The sequence below is a fragment of the Haemorhous mexicanus genome, chromosome 4, assembly GCF_027477595.1.
Source record: "Haemorhous mexicanus isolate bHaeMex1 chromosome 4, bHaeMex1.pri, whole genome shotgun sequence".
Lineage (NCBI taxonomy): Eukaryota > Metazoa > Chordata > Aves > Passeriformes > Fringillidae > Haemorhous > Haemorhous mexicanus.
In genome coordinates, this window is record NC_082344.1 from 37,891,125 (window position 1) to 37,911,123 (window position 19,999).

Genomic DNA, 19,999 nt, shown 5'->3' on the forward strand with positions numbered 1-19,999 from the left:
AAGGGCAGAGGCGCCTCAGCCTCCTCTTCCTAAAGCCCCTGGGCCGACGCTGTGCCACCTCCAGGGCGGAAAACTCCGGCGAGGCGCCCCTTGCCCATCGCGGGTAGCGGAGCTCCGGCCACCACCGCAGGAGGCACCCCACAGGCCGGGCCGGGTCCCGCCGCCGCCGCGCCTGCGCAGAGCGGCCCGTCCCCGCCGCGCCCTCCCGCGGGCGGGCACCCGGAAGCCGCAGCGCCGGCGGCTCCCGGCGGCGGCGGGGCTCGGCCGGGCGGGCGCAGCCGCTCCCCGCACCCCGCACCAGCGGCGGGGCAGCGCAGCTGGCATGGTGCTGGCGGCAGCTCGCCGCGCCCGCGTTGCACGGAGGAAGCCTGAGCGGAGCCGCGATGGAGATGCTGCTGCCGCCCGTGTGAGTGCGGCGGCGGCGGGGCGGGCGGGGAAGCAGCCGGGCTCCCGGAGCCCGCAGGGACGGCGGTGCGGAGCAGAGCGCTGAGCGGTCCGTGGGCTGGGGCGGCGGGGCGGGCCCGGCCGCGCTGCAGCGAGCGGAGGTGCCACGGCGCTCCGCAGCCCGGCCGGCCCCGCCGGGCCCCTCGGCACCCGGGGAGCGGTGCCTGCGGACGGGGCACGCTCGGAACCGGCCGCGGGGCAGCGCCGGCGGGAGGGTCGTGTCGGCGACCTGGTGGCAGAACTGGTGCCCGGCTGCCGGTTCTCCCCCGGCCAGCGCGGCCGCCCGGCGCTCGGAGATGCCCGGTTGTGCTGCTGCGGGCGCCGGCCGCGGGCGCCGTGGGGCGGGGGGAGCGGGCGCGGGGCTCCCGCGGGCGGGCAGCGCTGCCGGCACCCCCGCCCTGCCGCCTTCCCGTGTGCCTTCCAGCTTGTGGGGACAGGCGGGCTTTTTCTCCCTCCTCCCCCTCACTCCTTCTGCTTCCTCCATATGTGGTCCCAAATTACTCCTTGTTTGACTCAGCAGTCGTGCTTATATCACTCCCGGTTTTCTGGTTATTTAGTTAAGCATCTTTTTTAGTGGCAGTGCCCAGGCGATGCACTGCAGGCAACCATCTCCAGCTGCACCTCAGCTGGCCTCCTCAGTCCTTTCACAGGCTCCGATTCAGTGCTACTTCATCCTGTGCCTTCGGTAGGTAGATTTGAGGCGTGCTGTGCGTGAGGTTCTTGAGAACAAACTGAAAGAAACCAGTTGCAGACAGCTCTGACCCAGCTGGTGAAATGGTAAGAGAGACCCCAGTACTTCAGGCAGACGGGCACTTCCCAAAACAGAAGGCGTATGACTGATGGTTTTGTAAGGTTCATTACCTTAAAACAAAGTCACCCTTTGTGACGAACAAATGAAACTTCAGCAAATTAATTTACGCTTCATGTGAACTCCTCCATCTAATCCAGGTTGCTTGGCAGCTCTTTACGGACAACTCGATCACTTTTGTTTTCCTTGCATAGCTGTATTTGATGTGTACACGGCCTGTATATGTATGCAGATAAATAGACATCAGTATCTGGTGTGTTGCCTTGGGATGTAGAAAATTGCAATGAAAGTGTTCTGTCTTGTACTTGATAGGTCAATGATTTAATTAAAAGCTGGGTCTCTTGGTTATAGGTCTTTGGTGTTTCTAATGTTTTCTGAAGTCATTGATTTCTGTCTATAATTTTTTGGAATTCTGATCACAACCTATGTCACATAATGTAGAAAAGTAATCTTCAGTCTAGAGGAGTTTGCTAGATAGAATGGATAGAATGTCTTTTTTTTTTTTTTTTTTAACCTCTATGAGGTACCATATTTATGTACCGAATAGCATGTAACTTGTTTTTTTTTTTTTGATTGATGCAGAATTCCTGTCTGTTATTTGTCCTTTTTCAGTAATGAATTGTATAATTTTCAAAATTTATCGTGAAACTTAACTGATATCAGTTTCGTGGTACACTGTAGTAAGTTGGTTGTAGTTGGAGTTCTGTGGTTGGATGTTACTTGGTTAGTTTTATGGAAACGTTTTACATTCCTTTGTTGCTTGATGCAATTTTGAATTGCTTTGCTCCAAAATCTTGTAGCTAGTGTTGGGATAATGAAAAATAGAGCCAGTTACTTGGCTTTGCACTATTGTAGTGCACAGAACTTAAGAGTTCTAGGTTAAAATCTTAAATTGTTGGATTTCTCTATAGGTTCATTAGACATGCCCAATTAAAATGTTTCAGGTATAGTAGAAGAGAGGTTGCAATTATGTGAGTCACTGAATATGTTCAGTTTGACTGTGCTTACCTAATGCTAGTGAGGTTGAATTTTCATTTGCAGTCAGATCGTTGATGTACCAGGGTTTGTGGCCTCACCAAATGACTTCTCAGTGCCTTTGCTTATTTCCAGCTTAGAGGTTCAGGAATACAGTTACAATACTGTAGACTAAAGCATCACTGATGCTAAGCATTTCCTAAATGCTACAGCAGCACAGTTTGCTTTTTAAGAGCAACGTTGTGACTGTAAACAGGAAACTCATTGATTTGGTTTGGCATGAAAAGTCCACTTGCTGTTTGGACAGTCCAAGTGACTGAGGAGTGTATATAATGATTTTTCTACAGAAGTTAGTGTCTGTAGAACTTGGGTATGTCTTACAGAAAGAGTTAATTGTAGCTAGAGGTAATGATTTTTCACACTGCCCAGTTCTTCTCTGGCTATTTGGAGTGGGGTTTTGAGAGTAACGAAAATTAAAAGGCTGGTCACTTATGTACATTATGGTTTTCAAAACATTGAGTGAACCTACAGAAGTACACAAGTTTTCTGTCGCTCACTTCTTGTGCTGTGGCTAGGGAAAGCCTGGATAATTGCAGTAGTCATTGTGTGGTCTTCCTGTCAGAGGAGAACTAGGAGCTGTGTGAAACAGTAACTGAGGTCCTGGTAGAAGGGCAGAGAGGAACTCTTACCTGACAGGGAGTGAAGGCATTAAGAGACTGGGGTGATGGTTGCTTCATTCTGCCATTGATCTGTATGGGCCCTAGGTGAAAAATTCCCCAAATTCTAATTCTGCCATTACTTCAGAGCTTGTTGGATATATTCTAGACTATTTTTCTACTAAATAAAATAATATTCACAAAACCAGAAAACACTTTCAGGTTTTCTTTAGTATAGATTATTGTTAGCCTCTGACAATGTCACTTCTATTAGTCACCAACTTACTACTTCCATGGGAATTCTACTTATTCCTCTCCACCTTTGGTAATAGGGAAACTAAAATCACTTGGAATAAAGAAGTTTCAAGTGCAAATCGTCGTCTTCTCCCCAAGACGAAGGTGAACAAAGTAAGAAGTGACAGCACTGGAGATTAGACAGAAGTATTAACTTTATTTTTTTTCCTCTTTCTTTCCAGATGTACCAAACTTTGCCATCAGAAGCCCTTGGATCTGAAAGATGATAACACCGAAATTCACTGTCCTATTACAGTAAATCCATGGCACATGAAGAAAGCTTTTAAAGTTATGAATGAATTAAGAAGGTATGACACCTGCCTGGAGTCCAAAGTTCATTTTTACTTTCATTTGCATTTGTAAGTTAATAATAATAGTTTGTTTGTTAAGAACATGCGATTTCAGAAGTACAGCTGAGAAGGATTAAATATACAATGAAGTGATAACTGAATGATAGCCATCTGATGATAACTGTAACGTTTGCAGTATTCATAAGTTAGTCAAAACTAGTTTTGTTAGACTTGAAAAATACTTACAGGTTGTACTTAAGGAGTTACAGCTACTGATCCTCTCGTATGAATTTGATCTGTGACGAAAAGTGACTCTGGTTGAGCCTTAGGCTCTTTGTGTGCCTGTTGTTGATTTTTGTGGTAGGCTGTGAACCAGAAAAATGTTAAAATTTTCTAGACTGGAGACATAGGTCACAGTATAAACCAACTGATTGCACATTTTCTTAGTTATCATTTGCTTGTGCCCTGGGAAAAATTGATGAACTCCCAAATCGAATGTTGAAAGTAACTTTTCTCAATAAAGTTTTTTAAGATTTTGAGGGATAATACCATCAGTTTCAGTGAAACTAGGAGGCTGGTGCTGATGGTGTTCTTAGCATCCATATTGATTTATGTTTTACATGTGAGTAGGTGAAGTGATGTTGAAAACTGTGACAGCTGGTAATTAGAGCTCACAACTGAGCTCTGGAAATCAGGACTCACAGCTATCACTGATAGTAATTTGGTGCTATAACTTGCAGCAACAATGGAGAAATTAAATAAATAAAAGTACTTCTCTGGCAGAGACAGTTCTGGAGGCTGTGAAAATCCTGTAGTTCTTTGTTGTTTCCCATATAAAATTTAAAATTGGAGAGGCTTCACGGGAAAGAAACACAGCCACTGATACCCATTTTAAGTATGCCTCTGCCTTTGGCCTTTGCTATTCCATATAGGTAAATCTTTAAAACTGTGTGCTGGATAGACTCACACTTGCTGCTTCACCTAATTTATGCCCTTGGCTTTTTCAAGTGTCCCAGTAACCAGATGCAGTGTCTCAAGGAGTGTAACAGAGCTTGGCTAGAGCCAGTAGCAATGACTTCCTAAGGATGAGCAAGTGTTTGCATGGAGGAAGTTTCCCAGAGTTAATCTTAGCAATAGTTTTGGAAGCTAGAAATCTTACCTGCATTTTGCTGGGTTTCAAGTAAAAGATTCACAGTCTTCCAGCAGAGTGCATTTTTAAAGCCCATGGATTATTTTCAGAATATACTTTAGTTTCCATGGTTACCTAAATTCAAATTGCTGTAGAAGCAATTTGAGCAATTTTGCCTTGCATGTATAAATACTTAAAGTTTGAACAGGAGCTGTGCCATATAACCTTAACTATTTGCCATTTAATAAGGTAAAGCAACAATATTTACAATTTAAGCTGAGTACAGCTTTTAAGGTGGTAAGTGGTAATTAAATAAAATTATAAACGTTTCTAGTTGCATTCATTTGTTTGAAATAATAAACAGAAAATCTTAAAAATGTTTCAGACTTCATTGCTCTAAAAAAGATGTAATATTAATCCAGTAAATTATTTTTTTTTATTTAGAAGCAACTTAAAAAATGTAGTGAATCTCAGTGCTTTTCATTAATGTAGCACAAACAGGTATTTGCCAGGGGTATATTCTCCAGGAAGTGAATAGCTAGTGAAAAAATAATTTGTTTAAGCATCTAAATACATTTGGTTTTGAATGCTTAAGTCTCTGTGTTTATGTAAACTTCTGGCTGCTGTCAGGTTGTCTGGCTCTAGTAGCTTGTTAATGAGTTTTTATGTGCCTTCAAATTTTGACAAATTTTAGCAATTTTGTCCTTTGTATTTTTTGTCATTTCATTGCTCAGCATCACCTCAACACTGAGTAGAAAGCTCATTAGGAAAACTAATTAGTTCTTGACATGTGACAAAATTACACTCTGATGCCTATCTTTTCACTTTATTATAATTTGCTTTTATCACAAAGGAATTTGATGTTACCTATATTTATCAAAATTCTCGTTCTTACAAACAAGACTTTACCAAAACCTTTTGAAGAAGGTGGTAATGAAAACTTTCTTTGTATGAACCAATGAAGAATAGCCTGCAAGTGCATGCTTGCTTAACCCCCTTTTTATCATTTTCCATACCATGATGGTATATCCCCCACAATTCTGTTCATTCAGTCACTCTATATAAGCAAATTGGTACTATAACACTTCAGAACATAACCTTTTCTAAAATAAATTGATGTGCCCTCATGAAATGAAGGTGCTGAATTGCTGTGCAAGCCACAAGATGCTTGCAGCAGAGTACATGATGAAGTTTCTGAGCTCATTTCTTCAGTAGTTTCTCTAGCTTGTCAGCTCTGTAGTAACTCAGAGCATATTCATTCACCTGATGCAGTTCCAGACTAGAGGTGTTACTATGTCTATGTATGTGCAATGTAATTAGTAACCCTACTTGTGCATTGATGTAATCTGTTGCTTCTGGCTTTGTTGTTATCTTTAGTATTTCTGTGCAACTAAATATAAAACTTTTTGTTTCTGTTGTCAGGATAAGTGCAGGTGTCTGATAAAGCTGGGTGTCTGATGGCCTTTTATGTGTAACTTTCCATTTTTTTATAATAAACGTAATGGTTGTTTCAAGATCCTCTGAATGGTGTGTTTGGTCTGGTACAGTCATTATGTTGTACATATTATTTGATAATAACTATCTCGCCAGCTAAATTTATGAGATTTACATAGTTGCTGCAGGTGTTAAGAGTTGAAAGCAGAAAGATAATTGTCAGGATTGCAATATGGCCCCAAAGGTTAGTTGTGGACACCAAAATTTTTGGTGTGTGACCTCTGCAAACCCACCTTACTTGAGTCTGGGTTCATAAATTTGGATAATTGCAGAACTGAGAGATCAGAGTTTTCTTTTGGACTGAGGTGAATATCTGAGCAGTTTGGCTGAGAGCTCTAGCTCTATCCAAGCAAAATGCCACTGCTCGCCTGTCTTTTCTACAACTCAGCGTGGTAGTTGCAAACTATCTAAAAATCTTTCTTATGTATTCAGGAATGGTAAAAAAATAATCTTTTTGAAGGTACTGAGACTAGAAATCACTAGATTGGTGTACAGCTCTAGCTCCATCCCTAAGGAATATGTTCTGTTAAGTCATACTTTTCCCTTTTTCCTCTGTTACCGTGGGTCTGAGTTTTGTGGATTCCCTACTACCTCCACAGGGACAGTGCTAGCATGAACAGGAAAGCAGAGGTGACTGTAACCCTTAGTTAGATGCTGTGAAGTTGCAGCCTTTTCATGTAGTGGTGTGTTTTCTTTTTTTTTTTTTTTCCCCTCCCCTTTTTCAGTCTATAAAATTGGATTGTAAGGAGTACACATGTTATGGATTTAAGTGGAGGAGGTATAGCCAATAGCTGTGTTAGAAACACCTGTGTTAGGAATGGTAAATGAGATGTTACTGTATTGCAGCTGGACAGGGAGGAAACATGTTCCAGTCACAAAGGACAAGAATGTAAATTCATGTAATGAAGATACAAAGTCAGTCAAGATACAAAGTTAACCATAATAAATTCTAAACTGCTTGGACTGGAAAAAATAATTGCTATTGTGTGCATGGCTGAATATGAAAAATGCTTGGAAAACAGTGAGTATAGAGAAGATTGAGTAGGGGGTTTGTACAATTAAGTAGGCATAAGTTTCCAGTGTAATGTGATACAGGCACCTCAGTTGAAATTTGGATTCTTTGTTGTCTGTAAAGCCTTGTTTCTTACGTAATTTTTTTTAGTGCTTGTATATATTAAATTCTGTTTTTTCTGTCATAGTTGTTCAAAGGGGCCCAGACTTCCAGAGAGAATGTTTATAAATTCGGCTGATACAAATTAGGGTTATTCAATGCAGAAAACTTCAGTGCAATGAATAACAATTCAGTTGTTTGATTTTTAAACAGTTTTGTGTACCCAAGCTCCATCCGTAATCTGATTGAGTAACAGCCATGTGGTTGTGTAACACATTTAAAAACAATGCTTCATCGACATTGTCTGCCTGCCTCTTTTGATGGCATGGGAAAAGAAATTGTGTGTGATATCGTTTATACTTTTCTGTTGTAGTTCACTTATGTGAAATTGCCTTCTCTGATATTTCTAAATAGTCAAAACTTGCTGTGTGATGTGACGATAGTAGCTGAAGACATGGAAATTGCAGCGCATAGAGTTGTGTTAGCCGCCTGCAGCCCCTACTTCCATGCCATGTTTACAGGTACCAAATGTTTCAATACTTACTATGTTGTAATCCAGTCTAACTGTATAAAGAATAAAATTTCATGACTTTTGCTTTTTAGGATCTAATTTGATTTTTAGACAAGCCAATAAGAACATTTGGGATTCTTAATGATTTTTTTTTTTTTTGCAGTCTAAGGACATACCGTAGCCTTTGTTAGCATGATGAATGCTTTAAAAAGTCTCCTTAATTAAAAAACAAATTAGATGTTAAGTAAGCCAGTGATAGTCAAGTTGTTATAACCTTTAAGTCTCTAGTAATCTCACTTGTCCAAAAGAAGGTTAAAATAACTTTCATGTGAATTTTGGAGTAAATTATGTCCTTTAACAACTTGTGCTTCTACGTTCTTCAGCCCATGAACGCTCTAGGCTGTTAGTAGATATGAAAGCTTTCTGTGGCTTTGGCAGCCTATAGCTGGAGTGCATGTTTCAGTATTTTTAGGGTAATTCTCCATGACATATGTACTCTGCATCATTGCCACTACTTTTCTGTACAGGCGTAATTCTACTTCTGCTCACTCCATGCTGGCCAAGTGAGTGCTCTGCTTTACTGCTAGAGCAGGAATGCTGAGGGCTTAGCTTGTAAGGCTAAGAAAGGTTCAGGTTCATAGGAGCCTCCAGCTGAAATTCCTGTGCTGTGGGTTTAATTCCATCATGGTTATAAATCACATTGAAATAATGTGAAATTCAGTGCCAAAGTAAGAATGCTACTAAATGCATGTTAAAATTAGCTTCTGAGGTTTTGTCTGTTCCTCCTCAAATCTTGTGCCAGCTTTGTAGTTAATGTCAACTGTCTGAAATTAAAAGCCTTTTCTGTAATCCATTGCTTCTGACCACCAGCTCAGATGGAGGTAGAAATGTGACTCTTGGCCTGCCCATATGCAAACAGATTGGTGTTTTAATAATTTTAATTGTATGCAACAAGATGGATGAAATTTGAAATACTATTGTGTTCTGGGGAAGCAGCTGATCATTCTTGATTTTATAGGGAAATATTTTGCCATATTCAAGGCCAGAAGTGAAGTAACTTCTACAAGAATGCTTTAAAGTTGCTTGTAAAATTAAATCTCTCTTCCTCAAGCAGTTCTTTAAGTTTGCATTTGTGGTTGAGGCAAACATTGTGGGTGACTGATAAATTCTTTCTTCATTTTTACTGCTGTCTATAAAATTAGAATAAAAAAAGCTGCTTCTACAGTTCATTTTTATCACCTTAGTAGCAGAGAAATGCAAGCTTCTTATGTTAGTTCTGTATTAAAGACTAACTGTTGTTGACTATCACATTGCAAATACTCTTTGCTCAGCATATAGGTTTTTATTATGTCTTCTGTGATTAAGATATTTCTGCTTGCCCTGACTGCCCTTTCTGTGACGAAGTTTATTACCCATTCAGAGTGCCAGGGCAGCAGTGTCTGTAGCTGCTCTCCAGATGGAATTACTGAAAGCTTCTCTTCCTTTTTAACTTTTTTTACTTGTTTTATGTTTTTAAATGTAGGCGTTCTTTAGCCCCAGTGGTGCAGGAGGTGGGAACACACACTTGAGTAATGGGTGTGAAGTGTTTAACTAATATATCTGTGGTGAGGTTTGTGTAGTTGGTGAGCCAAATAGGTGGGAGCTTAAATAGAATTCAGCTGTGGCTTTAGGAGTTATCAGCAGATTTTTTACTAGGCTTATAGGTTGCTTACAGCATGACCCAGCTGTGGTATTGGTGCATTTCAGCCATTCCTCACACAAAAATTCCTGAATTTCATTGGGATGGTTCTCTCCATGAAGGTGGAATCCACAGTTCTTAGGTGGATTTTTATTCTCACCCAGTAATCTGCAAGTTCAAATAAGCAAATTTGATCCCTTAACGGGCTACAACCAAAGGCAGAAGTATCTTCTACCCAGAATAAAACACGGACTGAAAAGACAGTGGAAAAAAATTGCACTCTTATGCTTTAGGGTTACTTCTTGGTTAGAAATTAGAAGCTTATATTTAAACATGAGTTTGCAGGTTGATTCCATCATTCTCTGAGTCATTAAATATTACTGCAGTGCAGGCTGGGATATGTCATTAACTGGGTTCAAACTCTCTGCCTGGTTTTTGTTTTTTGGTTTTTTTTCCCTTTTCCTCATTTGTACATGTAATGATAGCCTTAATAATTATCAGGAAAGAAAAATTTGCTGTCTTTTCAAGTTACAAAATATAGTAAGTTAGTAACAATTATCTAATGAGGAGATGGAGGAAGAGAGTCCCTGCTATTTAATCTATATTAATAGGAATATTTATTTTGTCTTATACAGTGGAATTATTTAGAAATATAATTTAAATCTACCTAAATGTTTAGAGGAATTGATTATAAAACATGAGAGAAGGGACTCTTAGTGACTCTAGGGCCTGACTTCAGACAAGGGTGACCTGGGTTTAATTTTCTTTTCTACAATGGCAGTTATCCTCAGGGATTTACCTGCTCTCTTCACTTCCATTCTTCATTTCTTGGGTAAAAAGAAGAAAAAGGCCTTCTTTGCATTACTTTTTGAGGAGCCATGTAAGCTTTTTATAGAGCCCCCTTGTGTCTTTGTAGCCCCTTAGTATCTTCAACTCAGCTGGTGCTTTGTTACTGCTACTTGGGAGACTGGCTCAGCTCAGTGCTTTCTTTCTGTTCATGACATGCTTTCCTGTCACTAAGAACTCTGTGGAGACATGGTGGTGCTGCTTCCCACCTACAAAGAAACTGAGTTCTTCAGCAGGTTGAATTCTAGACTGAGACTGCCTGCTGTGTGCATCTCTGGTTTCCTCTATATGATCTATCAAACAGGTATGGGTTGATCTAGAATGTAGTAAGATTGCATGTCTGGTTCACATGAAAGTTGGAAGCAAGTATTTTTGGGGTTATTTTGGTTGGGTGTTTTGTTGTTGTTTGGGTGTGGGGTGTTTTGTGGTTTTTTGGTTTTTTTTTCTTGTTCGGGGTTTATAATTTTTATATTCTCGGCTTGGTTTTTAAACAGAGAAGGTGCCTATCCATGACTCTAAAAGCCTTGACACAAAATCTGAAAACAAATCTAATGTGCTTGCAGAATATCAAAATCTGCTCTCCCACACACACAATTTTCCCAGAGGACCACCTCCACAGCAGCTTGCATAATAAATAAGTTGCAGCTTACATGCTCTGAAGATCAATAGGTTTAATCTGTGTCAAACTAGAAGTGAGAACTTGGAATACAGGGCCCTGCAGGGAACGTGCTGCAGTCAACCTTCAAAGGTTTAGGGAAATGTTTCAGAAGTGCAGGTGAAAGGAAAAAGTGCTGTGGGAGCTGGATTTTGCTGGTTTTTATGTCTTTTGAACTTCCTGCCACTTAAAGGGTTGATTTGCAATGCCATTCGTTACCTTTCAGCTCAAAAAAAGGTATAGTACCATGAATAGTGGTGGCAGATTTGTCAGTGATGATCTCTTTGCTGAAAGCACGGAGTAAAATGCATTGTTTGACACCAACCCTAGAGACCAGAGGGTAACAAGCAATGAAAATGTGTATGACTTCATAAGAAAATATCAGCAATGGTTAGCATGCTCTTGTTCACTTCTCCATCTTGTCTGCTTTTCTTGTTGTATACATTAAATTTATTATATCACCAATACCCTTATCTCTAGATGTCTATGCCTAAGAGAATGAAATTATATCTGACATAGAAGAAGAAACTCATGTATTCTGAGATTGGGCTATACTCTTCCAAAGTGAAATTTTATATATCTTCCAACATCACTTCATGTTTGTTTCTCAGAAAAAGTCAGTGCAAGAGGGTTTAAAGGTCTGAGATGACCTGATCTGGAAGTCATGAAGAAGGTTATAGTCATTACTTCAAAATATAGTTGGATAATTACTTCAACCATAAAGAAAATATTGCACTTTGAGAAACAGCATATTTTGGAAGGTGGAAGATATTTTGCAGGCCTTTCTATGAAGATGGGTTGTGGCATATGGCCAACATGTCAGCCTCCACAAAATGAGATCCAACAAGTTTTCCCTTGCTTACCATTTTATCTTAGCTTGAGCTGTTAAACTGGAGCTACAAAAAAGGTGAAATTGCCAAGGGAATAATAAGTAGGCAAGCAAAGAAATATGTATGTTAATTCTTCTGTGGGGATATAACTTTTCTTATTTAAATAAATTTACTCCAGACTGTGCTTGATATGCTCCTTCAATTAAGAAGTTAATAAAGCTAGAGTATTTTAATATCTTGCTTTCCCAGCAAAATGTTTTGTATGCATTTGAAGTGTCATATTTAAGTCTGATAACAATATTTTCCTGATACTGTACACTGGAAAAAATAGGTCACTGCACTAAAAGTATTAACCCAGGTAGCATTTGCATGATGACAACAAAATCTTCCTTCCACACTGGAGGAAGGAAGGAAAGGAAGAAATTAAATTATTAGTGTTGAAGTTTTTCTACTATCACAACTGTTCTTACACAAAATTTCTGCTGCTGTTAAACTTCTACATTCATGCTGTATTTCTGTCTTATTTACTTGGCTAATAAACTGTGTTTCTAGGTGAGATGAGTGAAAGCCGAGCAAAAAAAGTTCGAATAAAGGAAGTTGATGGCTGGACTCTAAGGATGCTTATTGATTATATTTACACTGCTGAAATTCAAGTTACAGAAGAAAATGTGCAGGTAAGACTAAGACTATTTTCTGCAACAAATGAGATGTAATGTGCAGAGTCCTTTATTTTGTCATTGTGGTTCAACTCCAACATGGGAAATCTCATCTGTAAACTGGAATGCTTTCAGACCTTGTGCTTACGTAGCAAGTTGTCATGCTGCTTAAATTCTGGGTCGAATTCAAAGACAATTCAAATAAATGACTTTAGTGGTCTTTGCAACCAAACCTTATGTAATGCAATAAAATAGATGGTCTACTTTGCCTAAAATTAATGCTGTCAGCCACCTCTGTACCACCTCTTCTCTAATATTTAAGTGAAATTTTCATAAGTAAAGTAGATTTATTCCTTAATGTGAAACCATGTTGTTCCATTAAGCTGTCCTGTTTATCTTTTTCCCTGTTAGCCTGCACGATAAAGTACTTTTTCCTGCTCAATCTCTGTAACTTGCCAGCGATCAGCTGTGCAGAAATGTTTAGCTACCACTTTTTTTTTTTATTATTAAATCAACTAATATCTATCATGAAGGTTTTGTCCATCCCATACAGAGTTAATAAGTTTTTCCCATTGGCTGTACCTTAAGATGAAGCTTCAATTAGAATAAAACAAATACTAGCTTAGAAAACATAGCTTCCTGCATTTAATATTTTCTAAATGGAGGTGGACTTATGATGGACAGAGTAGATATTCCTTCTAGTATCTTTTGAGATTTGTTCTAGAGGTTTGATAAGTTTCAAACTAGTTGCATAAGGGGTGATACATTTAAATCTCATGTTTTCCTTGTACTGCTGTGCTCTTCTTTCTATTCTTGCCCAGTGCCAAATAACTGGTTATTAGCAGTTATTTTGCTGCTTTAGCAGGGTGCAAAACCATGTTGCTGTATTTGTCATTGAAAACTTCTGTTGCAATTATGTATTCTGAAATTAATTGCTTTTACTGGACATTAGGCTGAAATTAATAGCATTTTATTGGCTGCTGAATCCAATGGGGACACTGCTTGTTTTAGCCATGCTTGACTGAATACTTCCTTAAATGAGAAATGCTACCAACAAAATATCCTGCTACTGAGACTTCCATATCTTAGGTCATAAGTCATTTAGTTCTGCAAGACTAATTTCTTGTCTTTATTAATGACTTGTTTCTTAAGAATCTTCCTTTTTAAGGAATTGTTCTGGTCTGATGATGAATGTGCATAGTGCAAAAAAAAGACTGAAATTCTGTTGTATTTTACCAATCTGGTGGTTGCCCAAATCTCTGTATTGCCGTGGAAGATCATGAGCAAATCCAGAGCTGTCAGAGATTCTTTAACAAACCTCTTGCTGCTTGATAATTCTGGCTTTTCATCCTTAAAGTAGAAGATTCTGTCTTGCTGGCAGAATTTGATGGCTCTAATCTTGTACATTCGATCTGTAATATTGGAGGGGACTTAACAGGCAGTCCTACTGTGTTTTGGCTGTGGGTGCTGCCTAGGAGGAGGCATTATCACCTGTCCTTGGCAATGCTGACTCTTCCATGTTAATAGAGAGGAAAAGCATTACATTTCTTCCTCATACAGGAGTCTTTGAAGGCCAGAAAACCACGGGTTTAAACGCTCATGAGTCTGATAGGGCTTTAATTTTCATGGCTGTAGGTTATCTGTCTAAAGATAGATATCTGATGATGCTGGTTATGTTAGTATAAATAATATGGCTTGGTGAGTGATATTACAAGTTCATTGTTACTTCAGTATTGAGAAGAAAGTCAGGCTTCTAAGTTGGGTTTTGGTTTTTTTCCAATATAATTGCACTTTAATGTTGATGGTGAATATACTTGTGATATGACTGTATTGTATGTAAACTTACTTTGTCACTTTCATTTTTTTTACATTATTATTACTAGATAAGTAGAGTTTATTTGCATTACAGCAGAAATAAACACTGTGGATAAAAATAAATATGCTGATGCAAATTCTTTTCCTTATGCTTGAAAACCAAGATGGGAAAATTGTTACTGTGACTTTCTGGAAACCTAGAAACCTAGTGCAGATTGTCAAGCCTTAGTTAAAAATGTGTTCTCTCTGTTAGCATGTTGCATGCAATTGAGATTAATTCTAGCTCTCAATTTCTTGTCTATATGACCTAGAAGATATTGTGAAATTTTGGTAGTTGTTAGAAATTTATCTTGTAGGAATACAGAAGTGTGAAAACCTAAGATGCCATTTTATGTTTGGATTAATGTGTTGAACTGGAGAGTCAGCTTCTAGTTAGCTGCTTAGGATTCTTATTCTGAAACGCTTGATGGTATTTCAAGTGTATCATTCCATCTCTTCAGGTTATACATAGTAAGAATGGGTATTGAATTAATTTCTAATATGTGATACAATGTTTGAAGAGGGTGTGCAAGCTTCATGTTTAAGTAATGTAGAATTGCTAAGTAGTTCTTGGTATTAAAATAGCTGCATTGTATATTTATGAAAACTAATTATAAAGGAATACATAATCATAGCCCAGCTCATTGGTCTTTCTCAAGGGGCAGGTTAACTCTGAGCTTCTTTCCTTAGAATCTTACTTGAACTAGATGTGGACAGAAGAGTGCTTCCTGACTATGCCTTTGCAGCTTGTCAGTGAGAGCTGTCCATTTTTTTCTCGCCACTCTCCTGTTCTAACTTATGTATATTTTTGAGCAGGTGTGGAAGTAGAAAAATTAGGTGTAAGTCTGTGATCGAGGAGAAAACCACATTCATTTAGCCCATAAACTATCAACACGGGAGGCCCTCATCACTGGATGTTATTGCTACATTAGTTAAATACAAAAGAACATTTGGTCTTTTCTTCAGTTCTTGGTTCAGTAGGTTCCCCCCAGCCTGCAACAATAAGACAGCTGGTATGTGAATGTGTACATTCTTTTAGTGTTTGTCCTTCATTTAGAGCAAGTTATTTTATAATTCATCCCTAGTGGCACTAATTTTGCATAATGCCATACCAGTGTTTCTGCTGTATTTACATATTAAGTCATATTTTTCTGCATTCTTAACTCTTTGCTTTTCCCTTTTTTTTTTTTAAGGAATGAAATTTAATGTCAGACTTGGTGCAATATCTCATTCTTCATATTTTAAGAAGGGAATATCTGAGTTAATGTTTTCAGAAGGCAAATCAACTTTCTTCCTTATCAAATTTTTTTGATATCCATATAGGTATTAACTACATGCAGTGCACAATGTGGGAGAGTTGGTTACTATAAGAAGCTCATGCGTGAGTAACTCTCCCACGCTATGCGAATGCACTGCAGCCCCTTTTTAGTCAGCTGTACACCTCGGGCCTCTCCTGAGCACTAATACATTGGAGGAGGAATTCCTGCAGTTGTTGGTGGGCTGTGGATTTGTCATGGACTTTAGAGACCAGCTTGATACAGGCTGAGTAGAATGTGATTTGTATAAACACAAGTACATGACTGGGTTCCTTTCTGATTGCCTGCTACAGGTGTCTGTTCCTTTAATTGTGTTTATAGAACTATTTGCTGGACTGTTTTATAAAGCAGATCACTGAACTCAAAAAAACATCTGACATCATAACACTCTGTATCTCCACTTCCTCCCCACATGGGTCTTTGGGGGACTTTTGAGTTGTTCTTAACTTGGATCACAGCCCTGTCAGTTGTTTTCACCCAAAACTTGGGCTTAGTTTATTGAAGTGTAGGAATAGTATACACCAGTATGCAATACACCAGTGTTGGGAGTATATGTTTCTTGGCAGCCTGGGGCAAGCGTTACAGGTAGTTTCACTTTGCTGCTACTGCTGTCTTGCTTTTGGACAAGGTGAGTGCATGAGAGATAGTAGTAGAGAAAATCACAAAAATATTGTATTTTTACAATTGTATAACTCAGTCCTAGCATATTTTTTCCTTTTAAGGATTTTGTTAGGTACAACAAACATGAAGTCCAGAATCTTTAACAGGGTCGTACAAGAAGTATCATTTTTTCTGCTGATTTTCTGAAATTATTCAAGAACAATGTTTGCATAGTAATTAGCATATTATGAACAGTAATATGTATGCTTTTTTTTTTTTGGTAACTCTTACTGTTCACGCAGATTGCCATAAAAAGTACAACAGAGATGCTTCTATTTGTATGGTGTCATTGGGTGTGGGCATAAGAGCTGACAGCACATTTGATTTAAGGTGCTGTCAAAACAAGGTCCAAAAAAGCAGCTGATTTCCCCAAGAAATCCTCAAAAAAGAAGATCCTAATGTTGTCCCAGCTATTTACTAAGGTAGACATTCTACAGTACCATGTTTGGTAGTATGGGCTTTGACTATTCCTGCTGCACATCATCACCTCTAGCTGATCAGTGTTGCAGCGTTGTTGAAATCCTGTAAAACCTCAAGGTTGAAAATGAGCCTGTGCCTCACACCAAAACCCAGAGAAGTCCCACAGTTTAAGAAAACAGATGTGTTGTTTTTAAGATGGTCAGCTTCTGATTTATATTTATGGTGTGACCCACAAGGATTGGGTCATGCCATAAGTTGGACTGAGGGTATGTTGAAGGAGCACGAAGAAGAAGGAATGTGATGTTACAGGGAATAGCATAAAAGACAATTGCTGCTGAGCTCAGTGAAGTGAAGCAGTGACATCTAGTCTTGGCAGAACATATTTAATCTAACAATGGAAACTGGATAATAATCCTTAGGTGGTTTATTCCAGTTGCTTTAATAGTTTTTCTAGTTCAAAGGTAGGTAGTACCTGACTTAAATGTTCCTGGACTATATTTGGCTAATTAATAGTACTTCCTTCTGTCGTCTTGTAAAGCAACTTGTTGCTGTTTTGCTGCAATAATCTCATGTACTGAATGACTGTTCTTATTCATATACTTTAATTTTTTTCTTTAGGTTAAAAATCATAGACTGTTATTTGGACACAGTAGTTTCTAAATCTTTTACCATTCTTCTGTTCTGCTCTTCTAGATTCTTTGCATTTTACCTATATCTACATCTTTAACATGCATAGGCCAAACTCATCCATTAAGGCCTTGTTACTGCAGACAAGAGTGAAACTATTATCTTGTGAATAAAAAATACAGTGTTTGATTCTTTATGTCACTGATTTTCTGGTAACAAGACATTGATTCTAATAGTCAGTATATGTTTGTGCTGATAGAGAGAGTAAGAATGAGAACATGAAAGTAGTCATACAGTGGGAGAAAGAAATTGTAGCACCTTCTCATTTTGGTAAAAGCCATTTTGAGGAATTTGTTGTTTTAAGCATTTGTGTTTATTAGCATAATACATCTAATGAACCAAAACTGCAACCAGTGGAAGTCATTATCTGATTTAATAGCAGTAGCATGTTTTTCAGTAAGTTTAGTGGGCAAGACTTCAGGTTCAAACCAGGAATTTTCTGTTAGGAAGAGATACTGTTTCCAGAGTACAGCCACATGTTAAAATTGCTTTTAATAAAAAAATGTAAAGAAATTAAGTATTTTCATTTTGGTAAATGTTTAATTATATTTTAAAATTCACCAATAACAGAAAAAATTACCACTGAAAATCTTGTAAAATTATATCTGGTTTAGGGGTAGAACGGCAGGAGAGAAGCAAGATATATACAAGTCATTTTAAAACTGAAAGAAAAATGTAGAAGAGAGCATTGCACAAAATAAAATGTAAGATAATGAACAGTACAGACTTGTGTTTGTTGAGGAGGACAAAAACCCCCAACGAATCAGCAAGGAATAGATATTAATTTCAATAAAATATTGTAGAACTATGTATGATCAATAAGATGAAGTCCATGCAAACATAAGGTCTGCATTTACTGTGCCTGATCTTCACTGGATACTAATTTAAAGGTAAAAATGAATTTTTGTGCAGCATGAAACATTCCTTATTTGCTCTTCTGCTAAGCATTAGAATAAAATCAGATAAAAATATTCAGAATAAACTGTTGTATTGTACTTAGAATTGGTGTGCTTATGATGAACCCCATGCAGTTTTATGTGGGTAGGATGTGAAATAATTTGTTTAGGGGCTACAAGTTTGTTCTGAAACTTGTATTACCAGAATGTCAGATTTAGTAATGGAGTTGTTTTTTTCCCCACATCTGTGCCTCATGATAGTCTCAGATTCTTTCCTTCAGTACTCTTTCTACTAAGGGTCAGGTACAGCAGTTCATAGGAGTTTAATTTAAAAGAGAGCTCAGGATCATGATGGAATATACATTTTAACAACTTACTGTTGCACATCAACTGAACAACAGCAGCTAGCTGTGTGTGCTTTTAGCTTGAAGAAAATACAGAATGACTTAATATAAGCCAGTTTATAAGACTGATCTCTTTACTTAATATTTGCCACAGTCTTTGAGCATATACATGATCAAATGAATAGAGTTTATATTCTGGTAATCTTCAGAGCCATACTAACTTTGTGTTTCAGCTGAGAGTCAAAATACTCCTAGTAATATTGTGATACTTTTCAAGCTTTATCCTTGAAAACAAGTGTTTTGTGTATATGAGCAGGTGACTAAAGTGTCTTTACATGAGTTAACTCATATACTATGATGTGTGAAGAGCATAAAGCATGTGTTTTGGAACTAGTTTTGCTTTAGATATCTAACTTGGGATGTTTTTCAGGAGTCTGTGAGCCTGCCAATAAAGTATACCTTCAAACACCACAGAACTTCTCTTTTCCCTTATTGGATCACAAAGATGTCCCCCCCTTTCAAAGGGATTTATCCAAAGGGGTATGTTTTCTTTGTTAATTGGGGTAGATTTTTCCTTTTTAGAATCCAAGGCTGACTTTGCAAAGGTTCTTTACAAATGTGTGATTAGGCATTGTAAGAGGAGGGAGTTGAATTCAGTGCTTGAACAGAGACATGCATTCTGTGTCCTGGAAGTGTGCCTGCGGCTGTGTAAGTGGGTGGAAGAGATAAAAGAAATATTTATTCAACTGAACTGAATCCTGTGAAGCTTTCACTGAATCTTATAATGCAGTAGGTTCTGTTTCAAATATAAAATACATATTTTATATAAGAAACTGGTTTGAGAGGAGGTAATGCTGAAATTGCTTCTATAGGAATTGGCTGTTTTCCTTCAGAGGACCTAAGAAAGAAGATGTGTGGAAAAAAATGCCACACTTAGAAACCTAAAAGGGGCAGGAAGGGAATGTCTGATCTTGATGCATTGACAGATGTGCCTCTAGCCATCTCTTCCTTAAAAAGCTTTTGGTAATCAGGGAAAGCTTAAATAGAAGTATATCTTGAGAAGAGTGGGTGCTGGCAGGCTGGATCTAGGCAATTACATCCCTACTGGTCATGATTAATGCCTTGCATGTCACCAAGAGACCACTTAATACAGGTCCAGTATGTCCCCAGTTGTGCACTCTACTGAAATGCAGGGCTCCTAAAGAAGAGTTTATTCTAAATTAGCAGCAGTTTCAAATAGATGATGATGTTCTAGACAGTGCAGTTTGGTGATGACAGCAGGGGTCATGATAGCAGTTTTTGTAGCTAGAAGCAGTCACAGCATTCTAGCAGATAAAAGTAACTTAATAAAACTGTTGCTGCTCTACCACAGGCTAATCAGGTTAGCATCTCTGAAGTTTGCTGACTGGTTTCATAAAGGCCTTTTAGTTGCTTGCATTTGCCTC

General features: G+C 38.6%; 1 protein-coding gene across 2 annotated transcripts in view; it reads left to right on the forward strand.

The window, feature by feature from the left end:
- The first annotated feature begins 245 nt into the window (after positions 1-245).
- KLHL2 (kelch like family member 2) overlaps positions 246-19,999 on the forward strand; it is a 54,002-nt gene continuing 34,248 nt past the window's right edge. The window contains exons 1-4 of one of the 2 annotated variants that reach the window (XM_059844486.1): positions 246-406; positions 3,360-3,485; positions 7,616-7,722; positions 12,274-12,395. In XM_059844486.1, the coding sequence (XP_059700469.1) occupies positions 384-406; positions 3,360-3,485; positions 7,616-7,722; positions 12,274-12,395 (378 nt within the window). In that variant the 5' untranslated portion in view covers positions 246-383. Of the gene's footprint in view, positions 407-3,359; positions 3,486-7,615; positions 7,723-12,273; positions 12,396-19,999 lie in introns of those variants that run through there. The other variant, XM_059844487.1, reaches the window with a different exon arrangement.